Source organism: Arachis hypogaea, chromosome 7 (assembly GCF_003086295.3).
Source record: "Arachis hypogaea cultivar Tifrunner chromosome 7, arahy.Tifrunner.gnm2.J5K5, whole genome shotgun sequence".
NCBI classification, from domain to species: Eukaryota; Viridiplantae; Streptophyta; class Magnoliopsida; order Fabales; family Fabaceae; genus Arachis; species Arachis hypogaea.
Genome location: NC_092042.1, coordinates 63,340,632 through 63,366,228, shown reverse-complemented (window position 1 = coordinate 63,366,228; position 25,597 = coordinate 63,340,632). Strand labels below are relative to the sequence as shown.

Genomic DNA, 25,597 nt, shown 5'->3' with positions numbered 1-25,597 from the left:
CACACTCTCTCTCTCCACCGTTTTTATTTTTATTTTTGTTCTTTTCAATATTCATCGCTCCACTCTCATCCCTCATGCTTATGCTTCCCCTAAAATGGTAACTAAGTGATAAAGTTAAAAACGTGTTCAATCTTTCTTCTCTACAATGATATAATTCTCTTACCTCCTTTTTAACCTTAGCTAGTAAGTTAACTCTTTTTTCTTTTATCTATTACATAGGCAGATAATGATAATCAATCAAAATTTTGTGCATAATTTTTTTAAAATATAATTTATAAAAAATATTTTTGTTATTTCAAATAATTAAATCTATAATCTTTTAATTTTAATATATTATACTTATTATCTTAGTTAAAATTAAACTTATCATTTTTATTCATAATTTATAAGAAAATAAATTGGTAGTCAGATTAATATTTTTTCATAATATACGTTACAGTAATAGAAAATAAATTTTAAAATAAAAAAGAATAACACGTAGTTGGAAAAGAGGAGAGAAATTTGGGCAGTAAAAGTAAAAAGGTAAATGTCTGAGCATAATAGGTACAGGTGTTAATTATGTAATGGGAAGTGTTTTGAAAAGCTTTCGAGAGTGAGACACCTCTTTTCTGCGGACCGGTTATTGATGACCACATCCTCCCTCCCATTTCTTATCTTCCCCTCTCACTACTCAGTACTCAAACACATTTAATAATCCAATAAATATATATCATCTAATAAATAAATCTTAATCGTAATTCCAAATTAATCTATATATGTTCTCGTTATAATTTTGTCTACACATACACTTAATTATATTACCATATTAATAAAAATAGTTTAATTTTTTAAATAAATTAAGTAAATAAAAATTTAAAAAAGTTTTTTATTGAACTTTTACTAATTTTATTTATAGCTAATCACTATTATCTCATATCCCAGAGATAAACGTAGATAAAAAGACAATCTTACTTAGCATATATAATAATAATAATTATTATTAATAATATTATTATCCCTAGTGAAATTCCCTGTGTCTCATCACTCGCTTGTTGCTCCCTCACTCACTCACTAACCCCACTCACCTTACCCCCTTTATGTAGACAGATCTTCATCCTCTCGTTCCCATACTCCAAACACAAATTCTCAACTAAAAGAACCTAAACCCTACTACACCTAGTGCATAACCACAACCAAATTCCAAAACAAGAAGAAAAAATAATTTAATATTTCTTTTTTCTTTTTCTTATTTTTAGAGGGAAAAAAAGGGTGTGGTATGGAATTTGACGAGCAAGAAGAGCAAGAGGAGGAACTGGGAATACCGGAGGCACCGCAGTCTCAAGCCACGCAAGCGAGTTACGACTCACTCGGAAACTCAGCGAAACTCACCGGGGATGGAACCGCCGCGTCAGGCTTTGGACGAAAAGGAGCAGCAGCGTCGTCGGTGAGGTACCGTGAATGTCAGAAGAACCACGCCGTCAGCTTCGGCGGCCACGCCGTAGACGGTTGCTGCGAGTTCATGGCCGCCGGAGAGGACGGCTCGCTGGAGGCCGTCATCTGCGCTGCCTGTAACTGCCACCGCAACTTTCACCGCAAAGAGATCGACGGCGACATAAGAGGTGGAAGCGGCGCCGGGACCTTACACCACCACCGTCCTCAACCTCCTCCGCCGCATCTCCACCAATTCTCCCCTTACTACCACCACCGCGGTCCGCCGTACCCGGCAGGGTACCTTCACCACCTTGCGACACCTCCGATGGCTCAGCACCGTCCTCTAGCACTTCCTGCAGCGGTTTCCGGCGGTGGACTAAGCAGAGATGAGGAGGACATGTCGAACCCTAGCAGCAGCGGTGGCGGCGGCGGCGGCGGTGGCTGTGGCGGAAGCGGTTCTTCAAAGAAAAGGTTCAGGACGAAGTTCACGCAGGAACAGAAGGATAAGATGCTTGCTTTCGCTGAACAAGTTGGATGGCGGATCCAGAAGCAAGATGAAGCCATGGTTGAACAGTTCTGTGCCGAAGCTTGCGTTAAGAGGAGCGTTCTCAAGGTTTGGATGCACAATAACAAGAACACTCTTGGTAAGAAACCCTAATTTAGTACTAATTTATTTTCTCCCTTCATTATGATGATGATTAATTAATTTTAATTATGTGTCCCTTTCTAGTTATTCTTTGTTTCTTTGGTGTCCCTTTCTCTCTCTTTTTTATGAGATTATGAATTTATGACGAGTTTTAATTTTGTGTTGAGAAAAAAAAAAAAGAAGAAAAGAAAAAAGAATTTGTAATGTGAAGCTCTTTAATGGGAGATCAAGCTCGGTTTGATTTCTTACTTCTGACTTGTTTCTTTAAACTTCTGCTGATTTAGATTTATTTCTAAGTTAACCGTTATTTTATGGAAATTTTTTTGTTAGTGGTAGTTCTAAGTTTCATGTTTGGAAATGGCAACTGCTGTGGAAGCTTTAGGAAGTAATGAGTGAGGAATGTAATTAGCAGATTTATTAAACATTAATGTCAGGTGAACCCGTACTGCTACTAGCTAGGTTTCATTATTAATCTTGAGTTAATCATGGAGAGAAACCTAATAAAGACAAAATAACCCAGCATATAATGCATGCATTTGTAATAATACAAATAATTTTCTGTGTGGTTTATTTAATATGCGTAATCTTCTCCCGCATTTTCTCCTTTCTTTCTCTCTCATATTAATGTCCCAAGTGAGTCTCCGTAATTAATCTTCCCATTCTGTTCACGCTTCAACTTTATAGTCAGCTAAGAAATTAATTCACTAATAGTCAAGAGAGATTCACTGATTCATGAACCAAACTCCCAAGTGACGTGAGTAACAGTAAATTTGCTTGTGAAATTGTGTCATAGAGTACCTTTTCTCTCTTGTCTTTGTTCATTCCACCATTAATTCATAAATTTGGTATTATTATTAATTACTTCCGCGCAATTATATCCGGTACTTACTTTTTGCTGAAGAACATGCACCTAGTCGTCCTCCATTTATGAATTATTCTATAGACTTCCAGTTTGATTTCTTCCTTTATGTTAGGTCGCTGTTACGTTTTCTTTTCTTTTGTTAATTTATTTTCTTTGGCTTTTTGTGGGGGTGGTGGTTTGGGTTTTGGGAGGGGGAGGGGGAGGGGGAGGGGGAGGGGAGAGGAAAGGAAACTACTGTTGAAGTTTTATGGGTTGAATGATTCAATTCCATTCTCGTATATGTTTAGTGACTGGTGAGAGTGGTGGTGTGGAAAGCGAGAAAGCAAATGGAAGAACAAATTAAACCAAGAGTGGGCGATTCACGCGGCAAACTCGTACACTGTTTGCTTGTCTGGTCATCACAGAAATCAGTCTTTGCAGAATCAGATTTTGCAGACCTTTTTTTTTTCTTCTGATTATGATGAACAGAAAAACCTTGCTTGGTGCCAGGTTGCTGCACGACAGCACTAATAAACTATTTTTGCTCATCTGTTTCTTATTCGTTTATTTTTCATTTTGAATGGAACATCCATCCGTTTAATGATTAGCTTTAGCTTTAAGGTTGTTTAGGGTTAGTTTTCAATGTCGTTATTTTCATGATGGTGTTTAGCTAGGGTGCCTAGGCACAAATAATGCATATGCCACCTATTGCTGTGTGTTAATGTATGTATAAATGCACAAGGGTGGTCTTCATCACATAGAGCGAAGACCTTAAACAAGAAATGCTAATATATAAGCAACACTAATAATTTTAACAACTACATAAAAAATTACACTAGAATAAGAAATATGTGTATTTTGAGAGACTCGCATCCAAAGTTAAAAAAATACGCATCCTTTTTATTTTTGGTGTAATTATTGGAGTAGTTTTTAAAATTGGTAATTTGTTTATATTTTTGCTTAAACAGTTAAACAAAGATGATGTAACTTTTTGGTTTGATAAAAAACAATTACTAATATAATGATTCAATGAATGTCATTGACTTCAAAGTTGCAGAGAAGGTGCAGTTTTTCTTCCTCAATAATTCTGGTTTTATATTTTATTTATATTTTTCCAAAAAAAATGCTACCATTTTTTTATTATTGTTTTGAAAAGTGAATGCCATTATTTCTTACAGAAGCAGCAGAGTTGATTCCCATTTGAAGGGACCAAATAATTTTTAGTTCAATATAAATACTTATATTATGACTCAAAAAGTCATTACTTCTATGAATTATTTTTATATAATTTCCATTTCTCTATGATGATGCTAATTCTTTTGATACTTAATGATAATGAGGTCGTTTTAACTTATTAACTTCATACATTTTACTCAATGCACTACATTATGCTAATTGATTTGACATATCACATATTTAGTATTGAATTTATTCTGTTATGGATCATATAATTCCAATGCATCCTATGAAAAACTACTTTAGTATATCTAATATATTATGGAGATTAAGGAGTTTGTTGTATAAATTTTGTTAAAATGTTTTTAATTATATGTATTTATAAAAATATTTGCTATTTCTAATATTGAAATCCAAAATCAGTGTGTTTTTGGATAAAGTATTTTAAAGAGAAAAAATATTTTTTGAAAGCATTTAGAAATTTAAATTCTTTTATATTTATTAAGATACACTATAATTTAAAAATACTCAATCTATACACACTCTTAAAGTGTAAGATGTTTAACAGCTAGACTAATTTAATTTATTATGAATATATTTAATAAATAAGGAAAAAGAGATTAATAGAGACATGAATAATTATTAATACTATATATATATATATATATATATATATATATATATATATATATTTTGTTTACAGTTTCCATTGTGTGTTATATCTTTTTTATTAAGTGTGTATAATGCAAGTGTTTACGAGCATTTGCTAAGAATATTAAACAGGAAAGATTTTACAGAAACCTGAACTTTTATGCATTTATTATTTTCGAAGTCTTCAAAATTTATCGTCTTAATAAGAAAAGTTCTACTTTTATATTTTTAGTTAACCCCCTTATAAGACTTGTATGTTAATAAAATCATGTCTTTTATTTGTTTAAGAAGTGTAGAATATGCGAGAGAAATTGTGTGTGCCTGTGTGGGAGAGAGAAGAGAGACGACGAAGAAGAAAGACAGCCCCCCCGGGGGTGCTGCGCCCCCGTGACCATACCGCTCCATCATTGCCTAAAAATGAAAGATAATAATGCTACAGAATAAAAAATAAAGATTTTTGTATGAAAGGAGCTAAATTCTCATTTTCGTCCTGAGATTTACCTAATTTATTTTGGAAAAAATTTTATTCTTTTTTTAAAGAGATGTTAAAATGACATTTTCTTCTCTTCTATATTTATAAAATGTATATTTTTCTTCTTTATTATTTTTAAAAAATCTCCTCTTTTATCTATTTTAAATTTTTTGTGTTTACTAATATTAACTTTATCTATTTTTCAAGTAAAAATAATTTTTTTTACAAAAATATCTTTTAAAAAATATTTATTTTTTTATTATTAAATTTTACTTATTAAAATATTTTTTAATAAATTATTTTTTATTAATTAAATCATATTTTTATCAAAATATTTTTTTTAAATTTAATAATTAAATTATTTTTGTTAAAATATTTTTCAATAATTTTTTAATTATTAAATTATAATTTTACCACTATTAATTTTTCGATATCAATATATATTATTTTAATATTAAATAAAATTTTTTTATCACTGTTAATATGTATAACAATTAATATATATTGATATCAGAAAAATAATCTTATCAAAATTTTTTATTTAACGTTAAAATAATATATTGATATAGAAAATTTAATAGTAAAATATAAAAATAATTGTTAATAAAAATTTTGATAAAATTATAATTTAATAATTAAAAAGTTATTAAAGAGTATTTTTGAAAAAAATAATTTAATTATTAAAGTTTTTAAAAAATTATTTTGATAAAATATAATTTAATCAATAAAAAATAATTTATAAAGAATATTTTGGTAAGTAAAATTTGATGACAAAAAATAAAATTTTTGCTAAAGAGTATTTTTGTAAAAAATAATTTATTTATTTTTTGAAAAATAGATAAAGTTAACATTAGTAACACCTAAAAATTTGAAATGGATTAAAGAGGAAGTTTTTTAAAAATTATAAGAGAGAAAAATGTACATTTTATAAATAAAGGGGAGGAAAGTATCATTTTAATATCTCTCAAGAAAGGGAGTGAAATTTTCTCTTTATTTTGATCTCCAAAAAATTTAAAATTATCTATATTGGTCCTCTAGTTTTGACACTAATATCCCTCGATTCTTTCTGGTGATAACTGAACAAACAGAATGCTGAAGTGCCAAATTGGATAATGAATAAACAACGTTGTTTACTCTTTAGTACCCGAAGAAGTTAGAAATGACATCGTTTTGTATATGAAGGGAGTAGAAACAGTTTTGACCCATAATAAAATATTCTCCTTTTTCGCTATTCTTTTTCGTTTCTAATGAATGACGCCAGTAAAGAGTTAGTGAAATCTTTCGTCACTTAAGTTAAACTAACACACAACTAGGTTAAAGTGAAAATCAGTGTTTCGAAGGAAGGAAGTTGCTCCCTTCTCATTCTTAGTCAAGGTAATCCTTAATTTTGGGGTTTAGTGGTTTTAAAATTTTTTTAATTTATTTTTAAAATATATGTATGATTGTGTTCTATGGTGTCAGGGTTTTTTCTTTTTTTTTTTTACAGAAGAAAACATATCATTAAAAGGAAAACTAAACAGTACTTATAGATAATAGAGATAAATTAGATCTAAAATTAGAGAAGATGATTAGATAAATTCTATGCTGAACTATAAACTGAAAGTAAGCCCAACGTTCGATTACAAAGAATCTTAACCAATAGAAATATAGACAGATCTGAATCTCTATGATTTCTAAATCAACACTAAAAGTGATGCAACATGTTGAAAAATCTGTTCTTCTTCTCTGCTTAAAGCCGAATCCTCCTCTAGTCTGAAGATATTTCCATGAACAACAAGTGAAATTTAGTGTATACTCCAAGATCTGATAAATTTGTACTAACGTACCCACACTACCCATAAAGGGAGGACAATAAACCACCACAAAAGGTGAGAAAATATACCACATAGGGATATTAAAAAACAGAAATTAAAACAAAATAAAAGATAAACAAAAAGGCGTAGGGGAAGAAGCAAAGGAGGTAAAGAAAGGATAGAAAGATTGGGGGAGGAAGAAAAAGAAAGTAAGAAGAGAAACAGAGTTAAACAAAAAAAAAACTGAAAGAAACCAAAAAAAGAAAAAAAGAGAGAGAATAGAGTAAGAAGAAGGAGAAGAGAGAGGAAAAGGGGGGAGGGAGGCCACCACCTTACCAAGATAGCGGTGGCGGCGACAGCCTCCCTCTTGAACGCCACAAGGATAAAAAAGCTTTAACCCTAACAGAAAAAGCTATATTCAACTACCATTTCCAGTGCACTATGCAATTTTGTGTAACTTGTTGGCTCAGCTCAGTTAACTTAAGATACAAAAAACCAAGGACACACATGATGTTGGGGTTCTTGTCAATGAAAAACCGTTATACTTTTTTGCTGCTATTTTTTTTTATGATTTCGTTGATTGTTTATTAGTTGGATTGGATTTGGGAGTATTCTATTTTTTTATCAATGGAATATAGAATGATGTTGATGGAGTTAAGGATATGTAATTTTAAATTATTTTTTGGATTTTAATTTTTATCTATAAAGTAAACAAAAAGTAGTATATAACGAGAGAAAACTTTAACAAGGAGAAGAACAATAATAAGAACATTGAGAGAAATAAGAAGATAAAAGGAAAGAGAACGGAGGTTAAAAAAGAACCTAAATCAGATAAATAGTAAGAGAAAAATAAAATTTTAAGATTAAATTGGATACAAATACAATTTTAGTTATGTTAATTAGTTATTACCGTATTTAACATGATAGAAAAAGTACCACTTTAGCATTCTATTTACTAAGTTATCATAAAAAAAAAAATTAATAAATTACATTATAAATACTTTGACCTGAATATGAAGGATCAATATGAAAAATTTTAAATTTCAAAGATCAAAACGAATAATCATATGGATCTTAAATATCAAAATAGAGATTTAATTGTAGATTTACGTATTCCTATAAGTGAATATAGTGAAAGAATAAATATTTAACTAATTTAAGTTAATTTTTAAAATTTCACACGACTCAACTTGATCTTAACTTGGACCACTATCTTGGAAAACTTGTTTATGTTGACATTCAATTGTCTATTATATATTTTTTTTTATATTTTATATTTCACAAAACAAAATAGGTTATTAGATATTTTTTATATATCAACATGATATTTTTTTTACTGTAATTAACATTAATTTTTTTTAAATTAATTTTTTTTATTTTTTTTATTTTTTTCATTCCTTCACTCACTTTAACATTTTTATATATCATTATCAATAACTAATTATAAATTTAACTATCAAAATATATAACATAATATTTTTTAATTGTGTTTAAATTAAATTAAAATTAAAATTAAAATATAACTATATATATATATATATATATATATATATATATATATATATATATTACTAACTAATTTAATAACAAAAAATGTATTACATGACACTTTCTTATTAAAATTAAAAAAAATATTTCTCTCTAAAATTAATAAATTTCATTTCTACATTCTCTTATCTATCTGTATCCCTTTTTTTATTTCTCTCTAACCTTTTTACTTTACATATAATTTATATTTGATATTTGACAAAATAAAATATGTTGCTAGATATTTTTTTATTACAATTAAAATAAATTTTTTCTTTCTAAAATTGACAAATTTTTTCTCTCATTCTTATAATTTTGTTTGTTTTCTCTCTCTTTTCTCTCGTTCTATATTTTTCTCTATCTTCATGTTTTACAAAAAATAAAATTAATAAAATAATATAATTTAAATTAAAAATATTATTATATGCATATTTTTTATTTAATTTTAAATTTTTACTACTTATCTTTTTAATTATTTTTCTTCAAATATTAATTATATATAAATTAGAAAAAATACTAATGTTGTGATTAAAAGTTAGAATCAAGATTCAATTGTTTAAAAAAATATTTATTTTGAGTTAATTTTATAACCATTAATATAATTTTTTATACTAATATCTAATTATATTTTTATATACATAGAAAGAAGAAAATATTATTTTAAATAGCAAGCATAAAAATTAATTATTTTTATTTATGCAATAGACTTAATATTTAATTAAATGTAAAAGTATACACATTAAATTCTTTTAAATTTTAGATAATAAATGTCAAAATTAATTATTAGTAAAAAATTAAACTCTTTCATATGAAAATAATAATTAAAAATTTTATTATTTAATTTTTTATCTACAGATATTTTGATCTTTTTAATTGATGAAAATTTTTGTTCTCTATGATCCTTTTGTAAAAAGAATTTAATTCTATAAATTTTTTGTACCGTAATCTTTTATATCATAATGTCATAACAACATTGATATAGTTTTCAAATATTTATATTCCTCGATAAAAATCCTAGTTCTCATATTAGTTTCAGGATTTACTAATTTCTAAGGTAAAATAAATCGTCATACTATACGTGTTATCGGATCATTATTAATTATAATCTAAAGAAAAATGTATACAATTTATCGAATAAATGTTTCACACTTCACATTCCTTGAAGTAAAAACGATATCTTTCACTATGTACCTATAATTTTTTTTTTCTTTATGTAATTAAGTATTTATGGTTTAGTATTCATGTCCTCCTAAAGCATATAATGTGTTCACACCAAACAACAGAATAAAATTTGACATCTTATTGAACGAGCTTATCATTTTGTTGGTGCGAATTGAGCTTCGATCAAACCACGGTATTTGACTTGGAGTAGCTCTTGAACAAGGGGATGAAAATATGAAATAAGTCATTCTCGACATAAACGTGTTATGTTGGGCACTAAGGTCAAAAGCGGATAAGGTTTTGAGGATCGGCAATCTATGTTTCATCTCTTTTCTTGGATTTATATTAAACCAATAAAAATATTTGCTAATAACCATCGAAATTGGTTTTTTAAAAATTTTAAATTGCACATTTTGATCTTCAATAATTTTTTATTATTTTAGAAGTCTTCGAGACCAATCGACCTCTTTATAAGGAAGAATAATTTGTCTTATAATAATTTTTATTAGAAATATAATTATCTAATAATAAAATTTTATTAAAAATTTATTTATTCAATGGTCATATTAAATATTTTATTGTAAATGATAAAGAAATTAAATTATTTTAAAAAAAATACTTAAAACTTTTAAATAATAAAAATTTATTAAAAACTAAAATATTTTATCTGAAATTCGATGGGAATATTTGGGATATATTCTACGTTATTTTTGCACTTATTAGGAAGTTTAATGCATATAAAACCCATGCATTTGGATACGATTATAGATAAATGTATGTATTAGGACAAAAAGAGCAATTGAAAGCAGTCCATTTTGGATTTTGGTAATAAAAAGTTTTCTTATGGCGTTTCTTAAAGAGTAAAATAGTTCATATAGATAAAGTGTTTCGATTAGGATTAATATCGCGCCTATAACTGAATTAAAGAATTATGCTATAAATATCCGAATTAAAATGCTATAAATAAAAATAGTGATGAACTCAAAAAATTTTAGTTAACGGGACAAAAATATACTAAAACAAATTTTGCTAAACATTGATATATTTATATTTTGAAACTAAAGTCATATATATAAATACCTAAAAAAACTAGATCTATATATAAAACTTGAAAAATATATTAATTTAAAATCATTAAAAATTAATTAAAATAGTTTCTTCTTTTTATTTTAAAATAGTTAAATAATATTGTACTTTATATATGTTTTTAAATTTAAGTTTGATATATTGTCAATTTAATGAGTATTACCAATTAATTACTTGGTCAATTTTAAAAAATATATGATTAATATTTATTAATGTTGAATTTGTTTATTTATTTATTTTTTAATTTTGATACTTATAATAAGATAAAATTATTTCATGCTAAATTTGATAATATAGTTTTTTTAACATAAATTCCAATGGAGTAAAGATAATATAATAATGGGACTAAAATGTATTGATAGCTATGTACTTATTAATTTGTTTACAAACTTTTAGTGGGGGCAAGTGTCTCCTTCCTTCTCACCTAAGTCTGTCCTTGAATAAGAATATTATGCAATAGTATGGATATTCATGATATTCATGATGTAATTGAAAATTTTAATTTTTCTCTTGGTACTAATTTTAAAAATTTCTATTTTATTCCATCTGAATTTCTATTTAATTCTCTCTATTCCTTAATAAAAGATCATATCAAATGATGTTTTTATTGAACATAATGCTGGCAACGATCAGAATTTTCTATTGTAGTTTAAATTCAAGTCACATTCTTTGCCATGATGCTTTCCCAATATTTGATGGTGCAAACGGATATTGGTGAATTCTTTGTGTTTGGAAGCCGTGAAATGCTAGAGAAATTTTGGAGGCTCAACGTTTTTGGGAGGTCGTTTGGGGACTGATTGATCACAATTTGACATGGTTCTGACTCTGACAGTAGCGTAATCCAATGACAAATTGGCCAACCTACAAAATAGTATTCCTGCATCGTTACTAACTAGATTTTCAACCAATAGTACCAGAAATTACTCAACATATCATTTCAAATTGAGAAATTAAATTACAAAAAATAATGTTCAAATTATAGCAATTACAATACATCATAGAACTAGAAGAATTAGTAGATTTCAATTTTGAATTTTAAAGATAACAGTAATAAAAAGAATCCATGAAACTTACAAATTAATCACAATTTCAAAATCCAGATCCAATTTTAATGAAAACTACATACAAAGTAGAACTCCAAATCTTAAATTCAAAAATTCAATCAAAATTTCAAGGTTGGGTTCCTGCATCATCAATCACAATTTCGGACATGACAACACAAGCAATTCAACAAGTATATGATTTAGAAGCATATATAAAATTACCTACCACGATTGCAATTGGACGATATTGATGTATGAGCAATGGATGGCACCACTATAGGCAGGCAACAGTGATGGAAAACTCATTGCCAGAAGCAGCGCCAAGGACAGCGCCATCGCGATGGAGAGGTGGATGATGCAGGTCAAGAACCGGTAGAGATGAGGGTGACACGTGTAGCGACCCACTTTCTAGCATCTCATGATCACATTAGAAGCTAAGCATTACTAACTTGCTTTCCTTGTCTTTAACTAGTATTTATTATATGAGCCTGGTTTGTTGTTAAAATATAGTTATTTTGCGGGTTGATTTTTAGAAAACATTGATCAATTCATCAGCACAAGCACACAATGATAATTAATTTACTGAACCTTACCTCGCCGTGTTAGCTTATAAAAACCAATTTCCTCGTATAGCTCGCTTTCTTCCTAGTTTTTGATAGAAAATGTCTTATAAATCATAATATATATAATAAATGAATCTTCATTCCCGAATTAGGAAGAAGTTCTTCACCTTGACAAATTTAACACGGTTGTGAAGAGGAGGAAGAGATGAATACTTTAATCGGTTTAGAGTTTTCATTGGAGTTTTTAGAACTGAAAGATTGGACCTCAGAAGTTCGACGACTATGAAGTTTCCAACTTCTCTCTCTCTCTCTCTCTCTCTCTCTCTCTTATACGAAGAAAAATAAAGAAAGCATGAGATACTTCTCGAGATTATATACGAAGAAAAAAAACAAGCAAGAGGTGGCTGGACATAGTGAGGCCGTGGGAGTTATAAGGATGATTCATCAAAATTAATAATAAAATATCATTAAAGAGATAATTACTAAAACAAGATGTAAATAAATATATGAACAACTAGTATAAATGATACTAGTAATTGATAAGCCAAAAAGTTGATAAGCTCGAATATTGATAAGTGCACCAAATTACTCTTAGAAATACGACGTTGAGTGGATATCATTCCCACGAGGATTAATGGATTGAATCAAGCAATGTCTAATTCAACCTCTAATTAGATCAAACAAACCTTGATACGAGGATTGTGAATCTTGAAGTAGAATCTTGAATAACAAAGAACAATGAATAAGAATGCTTGTTTGTGAATAAGAGAATGCTTTTGAATTTGGAGAAGTAATCAGTGAATAAGATGTAAAGACTTCGGAGATGTTTAACTTTTAGAAAAGGTAATGCTAATGTTTTCTTACTTTGTCTCATGCAAAAATATTTTCACGACAAATCATTTATAACCAAATTCTAATTTCTTGGCAATTCAATTTCTCTTAATTTAATTAATTGCAATGCCTTGGTCAAATAATTAAGAGAAGATGTTAAGCACAGTTTCAATTTAAAGCCGCACAACTTTCAAAATACTATTCCTAATCAAGTTAAAAATGATGAGAAAGAGTTTCAAACTAATTTCGATATTAAATTTTTCAAAGTAATAACAGAATCCAAGATAGAATTGGAATATTTTTCAATATTTCTAACGATTAAAGATAAAGAACGAGATTCAATTTTGAGAAAGAATAAAAACATGAATCAAAATAAAGAAAACATTTACATTACCAATCTATAAAATCAAACAAAGCTCCTAACAATAGAGGAGGTTTAGTTACTCATCATAGAAAGAAAAATAACCTAAACTAATGAGATGAGGGATGCATGAATGCAGGATGTGAACCTTGTTCACTTATTTATATCCTAGCTTCCTAACTTTTAAAATAAAGAAACTAATCTTATCTTCTTATCTCCAAAGAATGAGATAAGAACTTATTCAAATTCAAAACAATAATTCAAATCTAATCTAAAACTAAATCCTAAAAACAAAATCTTATCTTTTTATAAGAAGTTATGATGAGTGGATATTTTATACGCTTTTTAGTACTATTTTTCTAGTGTTTTTAGTTACATTGTCTTAAGTTTTATTAAGTTTTAGTAGGTTTTAGTGAAAAATTCAATTTTGGATATTACTTTGAGTTTTTGTATTTTTCTTATGATTTCAGGTAAAGTTTGGCTGAATTTGGCAAGTTTTGGCAAAGTCTAATTCAGAGACAAAGAAAGAACAACAGACGCTATCAAATCCTGATCTCCTTGCACTCCAACGAATATGTCTTAAGCTACAGAGGTCCAATGATGCATTTTCAATGACGTTGAAAATCTAACTTCCAGAACTTTCTAACAATATATAATGGTCTATACTTGTCTTTAGAAATGAATGCCCAAAACGGGCGTTAAATGCCCAAATCACCCCCTTTCTAGCGTTCAACGCCCCAAGAGAAATAAGGCCAGCGTTGAACGCCCAAACTTGGTGTTCAACGCCACCAAGGGAGTACAAGGCAGTGTGGAAAACCCTTAATGGGCGTTCAATGCCCATTCCTCAAGTTGGACGCCAAGCTTAGGCCAAAACACTTACTAAAGTGGGCCCAGATGAGGATTTCGCACCTTTAGCATAGTTTATTTCACTTTTGTAATTTTTAACTACTAGATTAGTATATAAAGGAGAAGATCACCCATGTTTAGGATCTTTTTCCACCACTTTCAATTTACAAACTTTTTTCTCTGTAAAGCATGAGTAACTAAACCTCTTAGATTAAAGTTAGGAGCTCTGCTAATTCCTATGGATTAATAATATTACTGTTTCTATTTCAATATATGTTTGATTCTATTCTATGATGCATTTTTTGTACTTCATTCTTATCAATCTGGGTGGAACTGGAGTATGATCCCTGATTCTACATGAGTTCTTACGAGTCTTTGGCAGGATAGTATTGAGCTACAGCTTGAGAGTGCATCATAGGTTCCAAGAGAGTATCTGGGCTAATTGGGATATCTGACATATAATCTCCTTAGTCGTGGGTAAATGAGGTCTCTGTGGCGCTAAGGCTAGAGTCATAAAAGCATCATTCTTCGATTCGGAAGATCTGACCTTGTCTGTGGCGTTTTGAGTAGGATCAATGATACAGCGAAAATTGGTGAATTAAAAATTATGAAAGTGTGTACGTTGCAAGTATAGTTCTTAACTCACCGGAAATCCACTTATCAATTTAAAAATATGTCACAGAATTCAAATTTTAAATACTGTGAGTATGAATCCCAGGTCGTCTCCCAACGAGTTGCAGAAAGGTGTGCTATTTTATTAATCAGATGTTTTCAAAAAGGTTTGAGTTGAATGACAGGAAATTAAATTGATGAATTTGAACAATGTAAATAAAAGCCTTGACTCGGAGTTGGTTAGTTGGAGTTCCTATTATAATTGGAATGCTCTCAGGATTAATTGATAATTAAAAGTTATTCTGTTTGGTTATCCTTTACTAGGCAAAGGAAGGTCAAACACGTTGGAATGCTACGTCTGTTTACAAATTGCAACCCACTTAATTAAAAGAGATTGGTGTTAGTGACTAGAAGGCAATCCAACAGTAAACCCAATTACAATCTTTCTTTCAAGCCTTCCAACTCAATTGGTTCCTTTCAGTCAACTCCCCATCAAGTTAGAGAACTACTCACTCATTGTAAATAATAATTCCATAACATATGAAAGGAAATCGAAAGAAGACATGATTATTGGAAGGTAAAATGGATTAAAATGAAAGAAATAATTCTTGTATTAAATAATCATAAAAGTATTCCAATGAAAAAATTGAACAAGGCAAAGAACATGGAAGAAATAAACCAAGTTAAGAGAACGAACTAGAATGACGAAGTCTTGATGAGGAAATAACTCTTCTCAATATCCCAATGCAAAAGTAGTAGAAATATAATGTCCTAAAAGTATCAATTGTGTAGAGAGAAAAAAACCTAGAGGAGGAGTAAAATTAGATCTAAAAAAACTCAAAACTGTGTAGAATGAATGTTTTTTTTCTCGTTTCTGCATGTTCTCTGGCTCTACTCTGCTGTTCTGGGCCGAGAACTGGGTTAAAATAGGGCCCAAAACCGCTCCCAACGAAATCTGCAGATTATGCAGATCGGGCATGTCACGCGATCGCGTCGTCCACGCGGACGTGTCATTCGCGTTTTTTCGTGCCACACGTTCGCGTCGTCCACGCCTCCGCGTCACTTGTGCTTTTCCTTTCCGCGCGGTCGCATGAGCCATGCGGCCGCGTCACTGCGATTTCTCCTCTTCTGCGCGAACGCGTGAGCCATGCGGCCGCGTCACTTCTCGTTGGTTGTCTCCTCAATTTCTTGTGTTCCTTCCATTTTTGCTAGCTTCCCTTCCAATCTCCAACTCATCCATGCCCTATAAAGGCTGAAACACTTAACACACAGATCACGGCATCGAATGGGATAAAGGATAACTAAAATGCATAATAAAAAGTCTCTAGGAAGCAGTTTTCAATCATGTAATAATTCCAGGATGGAAATATAAATGCATGCTAAATTAATGAATAAGTGGGTAAGGATCATGATAAAACCACGTAATTATACACAATGTAAACCATAAAATAGTGGTTTATCAACCTCCCCACACTTAAACATTAGCATGTCCTCATGCTTAATTGAAGGAGATAAGACAAATGAGTATGAACATGTAAAAACTCATGCAATGCAATGCAACCTATATATATGAATGCAACTATATGATTCTTGCTCACTTGATCAAAAGTAAATAAGCTCTTCAAACAATTACAAATCAACTTCCACTAATTCTATCATTATACAGTAAGACAGATAAAAGTGCAAGAAGATAGCTCATGAAAGCATGGAACATGGAAATTCAAGCATTGAACCCTCACTGATGATGTATGTAAGCTCTAATCTCTCCAGTGTATAGGGTGATCACTCTATCCTTCTCTAATCATGCTTTCTAATTTTTGTTTTTCTCTTAACCAATCAACAACAGTTAATATGCTAATGCAAACATCATGAGGTCTTTTTAAGGTTGTAATGGGGCCAAGGTAAGGATAGGGATTTATATATGGTTAAGTGAGCTTATAAATTGAATCTTTAATTAACCCAACTTTAACCCAACCTATATATTTTATACAACTTTAGAATTCATACCTAGCTACCCAGAATTTCCTTTTACCTTCCATACTCATGTATCAGAATTTTTTTTTTAAAATTTTTTTTATATGTGTGCATTGATCTTTGAATTTTTAATTTCACATTGGGGTAATTTGTTCCCTTATTCATTAAACATAGCTTATCAATGCACATAGATTTGTAATTCTTATAGCTTCACATGAGTAGGTACCCAAATTCCCATTATATTATCATGATATATTCCCTTAATGATTTTTGTTCCCACATATTCCCATACTTAACTAGCATACACAATTCTATCTTAAGCTAACCAAAGATTCAATTTGGGATATACAATTGTTTTTCCGCTTAAGGCTAGTAATGTGGTAAAATACAGAACAAATGGGATTTTAAGGCTCAAAGTGGTTAACAAAGGTAATTAAAAAGGGTAGGCTTAATTTGGATAAGTGAGTTTAAACAAATAATGGCCTCAATCACATGCAAGCATATAAACATAATAACTATTGGACATATAGGATGAGATAAAATATAGGTTACAATCATAGAGAAGTAAACACACATGAATAAAATAATTATGGTTAAATAATGTAACCATGCATAAAGGCTCAAATTTTCACAGGTTGTGTGTTCTTTAGCTCAAAAATTATGTTCCAAATACAACTTCAAGCAGATTTATCCTAAAAATTAGGATCAGAATTAGTGAAATTTTGTTCTAAAGATATTTTTTTAGAAGAAACTTATAGTCTTTTCAATCAAGTAGAACATGCATGCAACTAACCTATTCTAAGAAAAAGAAAATCTAACTAAAATATCCTAATTTATTGGTACTAGGGAAAAGAATTTACCTCCGGAAGTCAGGTACTGACCGACCTCCCCACACTTAAGGCTTTGCACCGTCCTCGGTGCCATCTGTCAGGAATAATAGTGGGCTGGTGGCAGTGTCTCTACAGTCGGGGCTGTCATGGCTCCCTATGCTGGTGAAGGACGTGGAGGCCGGGGTGTCGGAGTCTCTGTAATCTCCTCAAAGCAGCTCCCTGAGGTGTTTGAATCGGTGTTGGTTGCGGCGCTCACGGAGCTTTGCTTTCCTTTTATGTTGGTCCAACCGCTTCAGTATCTGATGTAGCAGTTGACTGGTAGATGGTGGAGGAGCTGCAGTATCCTCTGTGGACTGGCTGGGAGTGGCAAGTTGTGGCCTGAGATATTTCCCATGAGGAACATATTGATCATCCCATGGGAGAATGACTTTGGTGTCCCCAGCTCTGTAGGATACTCCGGCTGCTGAGATGAGATCAGAGACCAATGCGGGAAAAGGTAGGTTGCCCGCGATCTGCACATGTTCTATAGCATTCCGGATATGTCACGGTAAATTGAGAGGCTGGTCTGTGAGGATGCACCATAGTAGAACGGCCATGTCTGCGGTGAAGGAGGACTCATGAGTACTCAAAAAGACGTAATGGGACATGATCTGTGCCCATACGTGAGCCTCTAAGGTAAGGGCGGAAGCCGAGATTCCCTTAGGATGGGAACGATGGTATCCAAAGATCCATTTGCTGCCAGGGCGAGCAATAACTTTGAGAACAGCGTCCCAGTCAAAAGTGTATGCCTGGCGCTTGGTTGCGGCTTTCTGAAAAGCGTCCAATCCTTCTAGAGCAGGTAGGAGATCTAAGGCTTGCTGTATTGCTTTTTCTGTAATGGGGACTTGCTTCTGGCGTAAATAGATGGACTGCAAAGTCGGCAGGTGGAAGTTGGAGTAGAACTCAACAACCCAAGAAAGATTAACCCGTCGTGGCTGTCTCAGTAAAAATCTCCAATGTTGATGTGCAATTTGTGGCTCAACAAATTCAGCAATATGAGGCGGAAGGATAAGAAGGTGTTCGTTGTTGTAATCTCGAGCTGCCAGAATAGGAAACATCTGCTCACAGTAGCGATTTGGGAATCGTGCAGTGTCCGTGGCTGGGAAGGCTCGTTCCTTTTCATCAACCTTGATAATCCTTTTAATTCTCTTTGTTGAGGGCTTGACTGCAGTTGAAGAAGGTTCTGCCACTAATGCTCTCTTCGTTCCTTTCCTTGCTGTGGGTTTAGGGGTAGCCTTCTCTTTGCCTTTCTTGGGGGCCATTCTGAAAAAGGGAAGAGAAAGGAAGTTAGATCCAAAGTAACAAAGCAAGGAAGGAGATGGAGTGGGTAATAAACAGTGCACGGTGAAGATGAATGAAATAAACACATGGTCTAGACAACATGTGAAAAGATCAAGAAAGGAAATAGGATAGGTGCACAGAAAGGGAAGTAGATGCAAGATGATTATTGGCATGCCGGCAAGGGCATGAGTAGCATAGATCAAGCATCACTTCGTAACAAATTAACAATTTGTATTGGCAATTAAATTGGATTAATAAAATAGTAAAGGAATTTTATGAAAAACATGCATGGAGTAGTAGAATAGGATAATGTAGAAAAGTGCATGATGCTATATGGGCCTTTTCACAAACACATAGCATGCATGGTAAATAAGGCATAGAAAGTATTAAAGTAAACATGCAAGCAATCCTTTTTTTGAGAATAAGATATAAGTGCCAAACAAATTACAATAATCCACAAGCAAATAATGAGGAATGATGGCTCAAATAAATATGCTAGCACCATGTAAAAAGGAAATAAGAAGAAAGAAAATAATGATAAAGAAAAAGAAAAGAAAAGAAAAGAAAATAACATCTAAAATAAGAATAATGAGAAAAATGGAAGAAGGGAAGAAAAGAAAACCTTGTTAATGGAGGTGAGAGAAAGAGAGAGTGAAGGGGGATAGAAGGGAGAAGGGAGAAGGGGGAAATAAGGAGGGAAAAGAAAAATTAGGATTTGGAGGAGAGAAAGATAAGATAATTTGGCAGTTTTGGAGGAGCTGTGCGGCGCAAGCGACGCGGACGCGTGGGGCACGTGTTCGCGTGATTGCGCTGTAAGGTAGGTGACGTGGTCGCGTCAGTCACGCGGTCGCGTGACCCATATTGTGCTTCTAGCGCGAGTACAGCCTCGCGGCTGCACAACTCTCTGTTCAAATAGATAAATTTGCCAAAATTGGAGTGACGCGAACGCGTGGGGTATGCAATCGCGTGAGTGGGCTTTTAGAGCAATGTGACGTGGTCGCGTGGGTAGAATTGTGCGTTCAGCACCAATCCAACACCACTCCAGCACAATAATTGGGTGTGCACCCTTTTACGTTGAAATCCAGGGCACGCGGCCGCATGGGGCATGCGATCGCGTGGAAGGCCAGGAATCCCATGTGACGCAGACGCGTCAGTGACGCGGTCGCGTAGAATGATGTGTGCCATTGGCATGCCTCCAGCCACGCTCCGGCGTGACTCTCTGTATGCTTTTTATTTTCTCACCTTTTCCTGCGACGCGGACGCGTCGCTGATGCGGTCGCGTCGCGCAGCTCTCTTCTCTTTTTTTTTTTTTTTATATAAAATGCGAATGCAGATGCATGAAGGTGCTAATAAAGAGAAGAGTTATTGACGAGGAAAAGCTAAAGATAGAAAGAAAAGAACGATCATACCATGGTGGGTTGTCTCCCACCTAGCACTTTGCTTTAACGTCCGTAAGTTGGACGCTCCAGTAGCTCAATCTTCTGGCCTGTGGGGATCTTCCAAGAGGAAGACCTCAAGCTCCTTATTTTTCTGCAGCTTCTCTCCATGGTACAGCTTCAGACGTTGTCCATTAACTTTAATAAGTTCAGAGTGTGAAGGGTGGCTTAGGTGATAAACTCCGTATGGTTCGGCCTTCTCTACTTTGTATGGACCTTCCCATCTTGATCTCAACTTGCCTGGCATGAGTCTTAGTCGAGATTTTTAAAGGAGGACTAAATCCCCAGGTTGGAACTCTTTCCTCCGAATGTGCTGATCATGTACAGCCTTCATCTTTTCCTTGTATATTCTGGAGTTCTCATAAGCTTCCAGGAGAAGGCTCTCCAGTTCTTCCAGTTGCAACTTCCTTTCAGCTCCAGCTTGCTCAATTCCCATGTTGCACTCCTTGACTGCTCAAAAGGCTCTGTGCTCTACTTCAACTGGAGATGACAAACTTTTCCACAAACTAAGCGGAAAGGGCTCATTCCAATGGGTGTTTTGTATGCTGTCCTGTATGCCCATAGTGCATCTTGCAGCCTGGTGCTCCAGTCTTTTCTATGAGGTTTGACTATCTTCTGCAAGATACGCTTTATCTCTCTGTTTGACACCTTGGCTTGCCCTTTGGTCTGAGGATGGTATGCTGTTGCAACCTTATGAATTATCCCATGCTTCTTCACCAATCCTGTTAGTCTCCTGTTACAGAAATGGGTACCTTAATCGCTCACGATTGCTCGTGGTGAACCAAAACGGCAAATAATATGGTTTCTCACAAAGGAAACAACAGTGTTAGCATCATCAGTGCGGGTGGGAATTGCTTCCACCCACTTGGAAACATAATCCACAACTAACAATATATAAAATTGACCATTAGAATTTGGGAACGGACCCATGAAGTCAATGCCCCAAACATCAAAAATTTCACAAAAAAGCATAAATTGTTGAGGCATCTCATCCCTCCTGGATATATTACCAAAATTTTGGCATGGAAGACAAGATCTACAAAACTCAGCGGCGTCTCTAAAAAGAGTAGGCCACCAGAATCCACAGTCTAAGATCTTTCTAGTTGTTCTTTGAGGGCCAAAATGTCCTCCACTCTCAGATGAGTGACAAGCCTCCAAAATGGACTGGAATTCTGATTGAGGTACACAACGTCTAATTACCTGATCAGCACCACATCTCCACAAATATGGGTCATCCCATATATAATATTTAGACTCGCTTTTCAGCTTGTCCCTTTGATGCTTAGAAAAATGTGGAGGAAATGTGCGGCTAATTAGATAATTAGCTACAGGTGCGTACCAAGGTGCTACCTCAGATACTGCTTGCAGGTTATCAAATGGAAAATCATCATCTATAGGAGTAAAATCATCCTTAATGTGCTCAAGGCGACTCAAGTGGTCTGCCACTAGATTCTGATTACCACTCCTATCCTTTATTTCTAAATCAAATTCTTGTAAAAGCAATATCCAACGTATGAGCCGTGGTTTGGACTCCTTTTTAGCTAATAGATACTTCAAAGCTGCATGGTCCGAATACACTACTACTCTAGTACCAAGTAGATAAGCTCAAAATTTATCCAGAGCAAAAACAATGACAAGAAGCTCTTTCTCAGTAGTAGTATAATTGGACTGGGCAGCGTTTAAAATTTTAGACGCATAAGCAATAACAAAAGGATCCTGACCTTCACGCTGAGCCAGCGCTGCTCCTACTGCATGGTTGGAAGCATCGCACATGATTTCAAATGGCTGGCTCCAGTTTGGTCCTCTCACAATGGGAGCTTGAGTCAGGATGGTCTTCAGCTTATCGAACGCTTGCTCACAATTCTCATTGAACTCGAACTCAATATCCTTCTGCAGCAATCTGGATAAGGGAAGTGCTACCTTACTGAAGTCCTTAATAAATCTCATGTAAAAACCTGCATGGCCAAGGAACGAACGGACTTCCCTCACAGAGGAGGGATTAGGTAAACTGGAAATAACATTCACCTTTGCTGGGTCTACAGAAATACCAGTATTAGATACAACATGTCCTAATACAATCCCTTGTTTAACCATAAAATGACATTTTTCAAAATTTAATACAAAGTTTGTATTGACACATCTATCTAATACTCTAGATAATTCATCTAAGCAAAGGCTAAAAGAATCACCATAAACGCTAAAATCATCCATAAAAACTTCCATACAGTCCTCAATGAGATCAGAAAAAAGACTCATCATGCATCTCTGAAAAGTAGCTGGTGCATTGCACAAGCCAAAGGGCATCCTCTTGTAAGCATAAGTCCCAAAAGGACGTGTAAAAGTAGTCTTTTCCTGATCCTCAGGAGCTATATGAATCTGGAAATAACATGTGTAACCGTCTAAAAAGCAATAATGTGATTTACCTGACAGGCGATCCAGCATTTGATCAATGAATGGAAGAGGGTAGTGATCCTTGCGAGTAGCTTGGTTGAGACGCCTGTAATCAATGCAGACTCTCCAAGCGTTCTGCACTCTGGTCGCTATGAGCTCTGCATGCTCGTTCTTCACTGTAGTGACTCCAGACTTCTTGGGCACCACTTGTACTGGGCTAACCCATTCACTGTCTGAAATAGGATAAATGATACCTGCTTCCAATAGTCTGGTCACTTCCTTTTTGACAACTTCCAAAATAGTGGGATTCAGTCTTCTCTGGGGTTGGCGGACAGGTCTTGCTCCTTCCTCTTAAAATATTCTGTGCTCACATACTTGAGGGTTGATGCCTACAATATCTGCCAAACTCCACCCAATTGCTTTCTTGTGCTTCCTCAGCACATTAAGTAGCTGCTCTTCCTGGTCAGGAGTGAGATCCTGTGCAATAATAACTGGAAACTTCTGCCCTTCTTCAAGATAAGCGTATTTGAGATGTGGAGGGAGAGGTTTCAACTCAATCTTCTGATCATGGGCTAGCTCTGGGTTGTCTGGAGCTTGTGAAAGTTCAGAAGTGTCCTTATTGTTAGTTAATAGAGTCCCCGCACTTGGACTTTATTCTGTGTACTTTTCTTCCAGCTCTTCCTGGTGAATTTCAGCTACAGCTTCATCTATGACATCACACTGGAAGATGGAATGATCTTCTGGAGGGTTGTTTATGACTTCACTCAAATTGAAGATTACTATTCTGCCATCTATTTCAAAAGAATATGTTCCTGAAAAAGCATCTAATTTGAATCTTGATGTCTTCAGGAATGGTCTGCCAAGTAGAATTGATGATGGCTTATCTGAGTCATTATTGGGCATCTCCAAGATATAGAAATCAGTGGGAAATGTGAGCCCTTTAATGTTCACTAAAACATCTTCAGCCACTCCAGCTACTGTAATAATGCTTTTATCTGCCAACACAAAACGAGCTACCGACCTTTTTAAGGGAGGGAGCCTTAAAACATTATATACAGATAAAGGAATAATACTAAGACATGCAATCATAAATTACTACACCACCGATAGTACAACTAACTATACAAGGACCTGGTTCACTACATTTTTCAGATAAACTTCCCATTAAAGCAAATATGGAACTTCCTAAAGGAATAGTTTCTAATTCATTAATTTTGTCCTTATGTATACATAAATCTTTTAGAAACTTTGCATATTTAGGTACCTGTTGAATGACATCAAAAAGGGGAACAGTTACCTCAACCTTTTTGAAGATTTCTACCATCTTGGGGTCAGGTTCCAACTGCTTCCTGGGCTTCCTTGCAAGTTGTGGAAATGGAATGGGAGTGGTGTTTTCTGCAGTGTCTGTGCCTTTGGGTGCTTTCTCCTGTGATTGAGCTTCTTCTCTCTCAAGTATGTCCTGTATGTCCTCTTTCTCTTCAACATCTTCTAATTCCACAACCTCTTTAGCTGAGGTGTGTTCTGGTGGGCTTGGCTCCTCCTGACTTCTCTCCTGCAGTGTGGTTCCAGACCTTAGGGTAATGGGATTAATACCACCCTTTGGGTTGGGGAATGGTTGAGAGGGGAGTCCACCAGAGCTTGAGGACTGGTTACTGGAATTTCGCGTTGATCCCATCTGTGAGACAAGAGTTTGTAAAGTAGAAGTGAAAGTATTAAGAGTTGCTTTAATATTTTCTTCCATAGCCTGATGTCTCTGATCAATGGCTTGTAGTAACTCAGTATTAAGGGATGAAGAGATGCTAGTGGTTTGAGAGGTTTGCTGAGGGGCTTGAGGTTGTCTTAAATGGGGTGCTCTGTAAGGTTGATTCTGCTGCCTTTGTTATTGTTATTCCACCTCTGATTTCCATTGTTATCTCTACCTCCTCTGTTAGAATTGTCCCTCTAACCCAGGTTAGAATTGTCTCTCCAGCCTTGGTTGGACATCTTTTGGTCAGTTGCTTGTATCTTTCCCAAGCTTCATAGAGGGATTCACCATCTTTTTGCTTGAAGGTTTGAACATCCACTCTCAGCTTGCTCAACTTTTGAGGAGGAAAGAATTTATCCAGAAAGGCAGTGACCAGCTTATCCCAAGAGTCCAGGCTATCCTTAGGTTGTGAGTCCAACCATATTCTAGCTCTGTCTCTTACAGCAAAAGGGAAAAGCATAAGTCTGTAGACTTCAGGATTAACTCCATTCGTCTTTACAGTATCACAGACCTGCAAGAACTCAGTTAAGAACTGGTAAGGATCTTCAGATGGAAGTCCATAAAACTTGCAGTTTTGTTGCATTAATGCAACTAGTTGAGGCTTAAGCTCAAAGTTATTGGCTCCAATGGCAGGAATGGAGATACTTCTTCCATCAAACTTGGACGTTGCCTTTGTGAAGTCACCAAGCATTCTCCTTGCATTATTATTATTATTATTTTCGGCTGCCATCTCCTTCTCTTGTTCGAAAATTTCTGAAAGGTTATTTCTGGATTGTTGTAATTTAGCTTCTCTTAATTTTCTCTTCAGAGTCCTTTCAGGTTCTGGATCAGCTTCAACAAGAGTGCCTTTATCCTTGTTCCTGCTCATAAGAAAGAGAAGAAA

At 33.6% G+C, this 25,597-nt stretch overlaps 1 protein-coding gene across 2 annotated transcripts; it reads left to right on the top strand.

The window, feature by feature from the left end:
• Positions 1–202: 202 nt before the first annotated feature.
• LOC112703242 (zinc-finger homeodomain protein 2) lies at positions 203–6,425 on the top strand. Of its 2 annotated transcripts, none has more exons than XM_025754602.3 (2): positions 203–2,054; positions 5,013–6,425. In XM_025754602.3, the coding sequence occupies exons 1-2, from the start codon at positions 1,256–1,258 to the stop codon at positions 5,018–5,020; spliced, it is 807 nt and encodes a 268-aa protein (XP_025610387.1). In that variant the 5' UTR covers positions 203–1,255; the 3' UTR covers positions 5,021–6,425. The 2 variants fall into 2 exon arrangements, with proteins under 2 accessions (XP_025610387.1, XP_025610386.1); XM_025754601.3 differs by lacking the exon at positions 5,013–6,425 and adding an exon at positions 3,206–3,445.
• Positions 6,426–25,597: the final 19,172 nt, after the last annotated feature.

Bases quoted from the DNA above. Each gene is read 5' to 3' on its own strand.
- LOC112703242 (XM_025754601.3), top strand. From the start codon at position 1,256: ATGGAATTTGACGAGCAAGAAGAGCAAGAGGAGGAACTGGGAATACCG. The intron at 2,055-3,205 runs GTAAGAAACCCT...GTATATGTTTAG, and splicing joins CAATAACAAGAACACTCTTG to TGACTGGTGAGAGTGGTGGT.